Raw genomic sequence first — 5,643 nt, forward strand, 5'->3', positions numbered from 1 at the left:
AGTAAGGAAACAAAAATCAAAATAAATGGATGCTGTGCTGTGAGACAAAGTGAAGGACAAAGATTGTCTGCTCACCAAGCCCTATCACTTTTAGCAGGAAATATGTGGAAAATTATAGGTCACCTGTAAGCTGATTCACCCTTCTCTTATGCTGGCCTGCTCTAGCCGGGCTAACTGATTTCACTGTGGTTTGCTCCACAAGAAGCTGGAAAAGAACCATGCTCCGCCTGATTCTGTTACCTTCCCCTGGGCAAGAAAGTCACACAGCAAACTGCTGGGCCATTTGTAGATGATGGTTACCCTGACAGCTTCATCAGAAGGTGGTAAGGTTCAGACATGCTTGTGTCTTTCACCTGCAGTTTTCCTAAGCCATGGGTGATTTGCAAGGCATCTGCATTGCTCTGGTATGTTCTACTGACCCTTACTAAGTTTGAGAGGAATCTGTCTCATGTACATCCCAAGCAGCTCAGATCTTGGTATCATCCTCAAAATCTGTGCACTTCTAGCTGGGTTAAAAAAGGACATAATACTAGAAAGGTATGTGTTACAGTTCTCTCTCTACAGCAGGAACGTGCCTCAAACTCTTGGATGTTACCTTGGGGAAAAGCAGGCTGCATTTTCTGACCATTTCCATCCATACCTCCACCCTGTGGAAGCTTCTTACCTTGTCTGGGGGCAGTTTCCTGAAGCTTTAGCCCAGTGTTCAGAAAGCTTCCCGTTAGGGGAGAGAATGAGCTTATGTGTTGCATCATGGTTTGAGCAGCGCACCTCCTCATTCCTCTGCGACTGTGCGCTCTCTGCAGGACACATACAGACAGACAGACGGTCATGCCACGGCAGCGGGCACCTTAAGCACCTCGGCCCCCTTCCCAAGATCTCAGTGTGCTACTGCTTTCAGCAAGAGTTTCTGCTTCTCAGGAGAACATGAGACAAGTGTGTGTGTCTTGTTTTCTCAGGCCCCTTGGGGTTTCAGAGTCCTGCCTACCCACTGGCTTGTTTCATGCTGCATGACTCCGCACTAAAGGACCTTTCTCCACCTCTTAGGCTGCTGTGCCACCAGCTCCCAAGACAACCAGTGAAACACCAGCAGAAGCACAGTCTGTTGCTCTTGTACACCTACGGAGTGTCTGACGGAGACAGAGCATTTCCTGAGGCATCTGGCCACCCCTGACTGTAGGTATGATATTTTATGAAAATCCCTTTGCTAGGATTTTCTTCTCCTGAGAAGCTGAAGGGCCTCAGCTTCAAGTGTAAACAATTTGTTATCTGCTACTGTAGAATGCAGCAGGTGCTTTCTCAATTGGTCGATGTAGGATATTTCTACTTAGTGACCAATCAAGAAAGCAGCAGCTCTCGGACTCTTGGGGAGTCACAGAACTTTGTTATTCATTCCTTTCTATTCCTGTCTCGCCTTCTGATGAATCTTTCTCTCTATTCTTTATAGTATAGTTATAGTGTAGTCTTTTTTAATGTAATATATATCATAATATAATAAACCAGCCTTCTAAAATAGAGTCAAAATCTCTCCTTCACTTCACCAAGTCCTAACTGCCCTGAAGACCACCACATTACCTGACTCGTCACAGCCTTGGGGATAGGATGCCTTCAAGTCAAGCACTTTACACGGTGCTGGCGAAGCAATGATAGAAAATTCACTCATTGCCTCTTTACAGCAGAAGGAAGTACCTCCTTATCTACAGCTGAGGGGCTGCAGATACTCTCCTGACCTAGAGGCACCAGGGACTCAGTTACTCGCATGAAGCTCTGCTCCAGCTCAAGTGTCTGAGACCCAGAATGTCCAAGAGTGAAAGGCGGTCATCAGCAAAGCCTGCCCTAATTTACCTAACACCTCTGGAGACTCGCTGCCCACCCTTCTCACACATCAGACATGGAACTAGAGAGGAAAACCCCCGTCTATTCCCCAGCACGTTCTCCGTTCTCCCTCCTTCCAGTCCCGCCGCTCCGAGTGCTGCGCACTGGGACACGTTTAAGCCCCTCACGCCCGGTCCCCGAGGGGCCGCACAGCAGATTGCTGTACTGTCAGCGCTTCCACCTGCACGGACCCGTCCTCGCCCACTCGCGGACCCTTCCCCGGGGGTCTCCCAGCGTCCTCCCGACCGTGCCGCCTCCGCCGCTCCGTACCTCCCGCGCCGCGCCCCCGGCCGCGCTGCCGCCGCCGTCTCCCCGCCATCCCTCGCCCGCCGACAGCTCGGGAGTGCCCGGGCAGCGCCGGGAACGCCGAGCCGGGGAAATGGAAACCGAAACTCATCGCGGGCTGCGGCAGCGGGAGGAGCAGCGGGAGGGATTCCCGATACCTGGGAGCCCGGAGCTGGGAAACTCTAACTCCTGCGGTGAAAAGGCGTGGGCTAGTAGGCTCCGGTGGGTTCCCGGTTCTCCTCAGCCCGCTGCTGCTGCCCGAGTGGGAGGAGAGGGCAAAGCAGAAGGCGGTGGAGGGATGCCGGGGTCTTCTATGGGCAGAATGCGCTTTTTGACTTTATTATTCACTTCGCAGAGTGAGCAGCCCGTGTCCATCCTGCGGAGAGTCGAGAGACTTACTCTGCTGCTCAGCTGTATCCCAGCTAAGAGCCCACGCAAACCTTGGCTGGGGGAAGTCAAACCGCAAGTGAAACGCTCGGTTTGGAAATACATCAACATCTAAAAGCCATCTGCTTCCATTCTCACATAGTCTCTGCTGAATCTCCCCCGCCTTCAAAGACCCTGCGAGCTTCCTCTGTCCCAGAAAGACCACCCTGCCTGCCTCACCTCCCACACTGCCTCTCTGGAGTGATGCATGCAGGACAATATTGATGATGAAATAAGGGATACCCGTGTCAATGATGAAACAGATCAAAACACATAAGATCACTTTTGTTGTATTCGTCATAGCTGCCACTGATGAATTAAATTCAATCTGTTTATGAGAATTTTATGCTGCTGAATACTAAGAAGAGATTTTGGTAGGGCGCTCTACAAAAATCCCAAGAAATACAACATGACTCTACAGATTCACACTGGTGTTCACTGAAATTCAGCGGAAAATTCATTACTGAGACAGCAGGAGCATCTAATGTAAGGTATTTAAATGGAGCAGCCTGAGGTGCACAAAGAGGCACCGGGAGGTCCCTGAGGTGAAGAAAAAAGGATGTGGAGGAGCCATGGAAGGTGAGGCTGGGGCATACAGTAAGTGACTTCTGCCCAGGGAGGAGCAAGCCAGCCTTATCTGTCCCAGCCACTTCCCTACACGCACTTTGCAGATCATATCTCCTTCCACAGTATGCAGGAAGGTCTCGAGATCAAGAAATACCGAGCTAGAGCAGTGATGCCAAAGCATCAGCTGGGATGGGACACTAGAGGTCCTTCTGCACCAAAGCATGAACTAAGGACTCCTCCCTGTGAGGAAAAACTGCTCCAAGCACTGCCTCCCGCCTGGCATGGAAAGAAACAGATTGGAGGGGAAGAAAGGAACGGAAAGGTGTTGATGACATCCTTTCAGAACTACATTCTTCCTCCCTCCAAGTGGACTGCTGACAGTGATTTCATGTCAGAAAGGCTCGCTCTGGTAAGCAGGTTCATTAAACTCCCTGTAGTTCTCTGCCCAAGAATATCTGGGCTCATAATACTCTGATGAACAGAAATCTAGGGGTCTGTGAGGGAGATGTGGGGCAAATGGCAGGAGACAAGAAGAGGTAAACTGTGCAAAATGGTTTTTGTAGCTAGAAGTGACAGATGTGTCCATCTGTACATTTCACCAGTTTCCATCAGTCCTCTAGTGAATTGCCCACAAAATCCAAACGAAAGCAAAACACAGCACAGCAACAACCAAAATGTGTAAAACTCTTGGAGTGTGGGGTACTGCTTGCTTAGGAGGGCAGCCTTTCTCCCAGGAGAACAGCACAGAGCACTTCCAGAGTGAGAGGAATGCAGAAATCCAAGGACATCTATGCAGATACCATGGTCCCAGAAGAAATGGAGGAATGTCTCATGCTGAGCCCCAGGGAGCCAAGGAAGCACGTGGTGGGAGCCTGTTCCCACAGTGTCAGCAGCTGAACAGGCATGAGTGGGGTCAATGCCTCCAGAGCAGATTTGGGAGCATGGGGAACTTGCAGCCCCTCTCAGCTGGCCTGAGTCACAGCTCCAGCTGCTCTCTCCATGGGAAGGGACACGGTGACCTGGGGGCTACCCAGCAGGGCTCAGCCACTGGCAACCCAAACCAGACAGTGCCAAATCCCTCAGTATCACAGAGTGGGACACCAGCTACCTCTGTCCTTCTCCTCCCCAGAGTGCCAAACAGCACCCACTGCGCAGGCCCTGGCAGAACCAAGGCTGAACACCATCTTGGCCTGGACTGCCCTGCAGGAGATGGCAGCTCCCGCAGGCACAGGCAGGCAGGAGGGCAGGGAATGTGCTGCACGGCTGCCCCTCTGCCTGAGGGGTTTATCAGCACCATGGTGCTTTAGGTTTGGCACTTTCAGGACTCTATTTTGACAGCAACATAGCCCAGTGCTGCCTGAGGAATATTCCCAGTTTCTGCTGGTGGCAACAGCCCCCCCACTCTGGGAGACTGTTCAGGAGCCATTCCAGGGCAGGAGCCACAAGCTAAGGTAAAAGAAGGCAGCAGAAAGCAATGTTGTCCCAAGAATGGACAGAAGAAGCGAGACAGCTCTCCTTTTTCTTCCTTGCCTCCACTCTTGAAGGAAGCTGGCAGGCTCACCAGCACCTCTGCAGCCCCCCACAGCCAGTGGCTGTGAGCTGAGCATGGGTGGCTGGCGAGAATCATAGAATCATCAAGGTTGGAAGAGACTTTTAAAGACCAAGTTTAACCATCCAGCCAACATTACCACTGTAACCCCTAAACCACTAAATCATCACCCAGCACCAGATCCAGATGCCTTTTAAACACCTCCAGGGATGGTGACTCCACCATCTCCCAGGGCAACCAATTCCAGTGCCTCAGTGGAAACTTTTCACACTAACAGTGAAAAATGTTTCAATATCTAGTCTGAATTTCCTATGCCTCAGCTTAAAGCCTTTTCCTCTCATTCTCTCACTGCAGGCAGGGCAGAAGAGACACATCCTCCACTTCACTGCAGCCTCCTTTCAGGGAGTTACAGAGATCGATGAGTGCCCTCCGAACCTTCTGAACAAATCCAGCTCCCTCAGCTCCTCCTCGGAAGACACGCTCTCGATAGACCTTTCACGAGCCTTGTTGACCTTCTCTGGACATGTTCCAGCGCCTCAAATGTCCCTGTAGTCAGGGGCCCAGAACTGAACACAGCACTCCAGGCGCTGAGTACAAGGGGACAGTCTCTGCCCTGAGCCTGCTGGCCGCACTTACTGACCGAGGCCAGGATGCCATTGGCCTTCTTGGCCGCCTGGGCACAGCTGGCTCGTGTTCAGCCGGCTGTCACCCGCTCCCACGGGTCTCTTTCTGCTGGAAGTAGAAGAGGGAACAGACGCGATGCCGGAGCTGAATGCGGGACAGCCGGGAGGGACCGCGCACGAAGGGCTCGGCCGGCGGTGCGGAGTGTCCGGCGGCCGCGGGATGGCGGCGGTGCCCCGCTGCCGTGGCCGTGACGGCGGCTGTGACCGGGGCCGGGGCCGGGGCGGCGCCGCCGGGGAGGGGTTTCCCCGCCGCGGCTTAAG

At 52.7% G+C, this 5,643-nt stretch overlaps 1 protein-coding gene across 2 annotated transcripts in view; it reads right to left on the reverse strand.

Moving 5' to 3' along the window:
• LOC119700151 (probable E3 ubiquitin-protein ligase HERC4) overlaps positions 1–5,643 on the reverse strand; it is a 35,923-nt gene that overhangs the window by 18,561 nt on the left and 11,719 nt on the right. The window contains exons 1-2 of one of the 2 annotated variants that reach the window (XM_038134677.1): positions 2,143–2,253; positions 665–797 (exon numbers count right to left, since the gene is read on the reverse strand). In XM_038134677.1, the coding sequence (XP_037990605.1) occupies positions 665–797; positions 2,143–2,191 (182 nt within the window). In that variant the 5' untranslated portion in view covers positions 2,192–2,253. Of the gene's footprint in view, positions 1–664; positions 798–2,142; positions 2,254–5,643 lie in introns of those variants that run through there. The other variant, XM_038134678.1, reaches the window with a different exon arrangement.

Source organism: Motacilla alba, chromosome 4, assembly GCF_015832195.1.
Source record: "Motacilla alba alba isolate MOTALB_02 chromosome 4, Motacilla_alba_V1.0_pri, whole genome shotgun sequence".
NCBI lineage: Eukaryota > Metazoa > Chordata > Aves > Passeriformes > Motacillidae > Motacilla > Motacilla alba.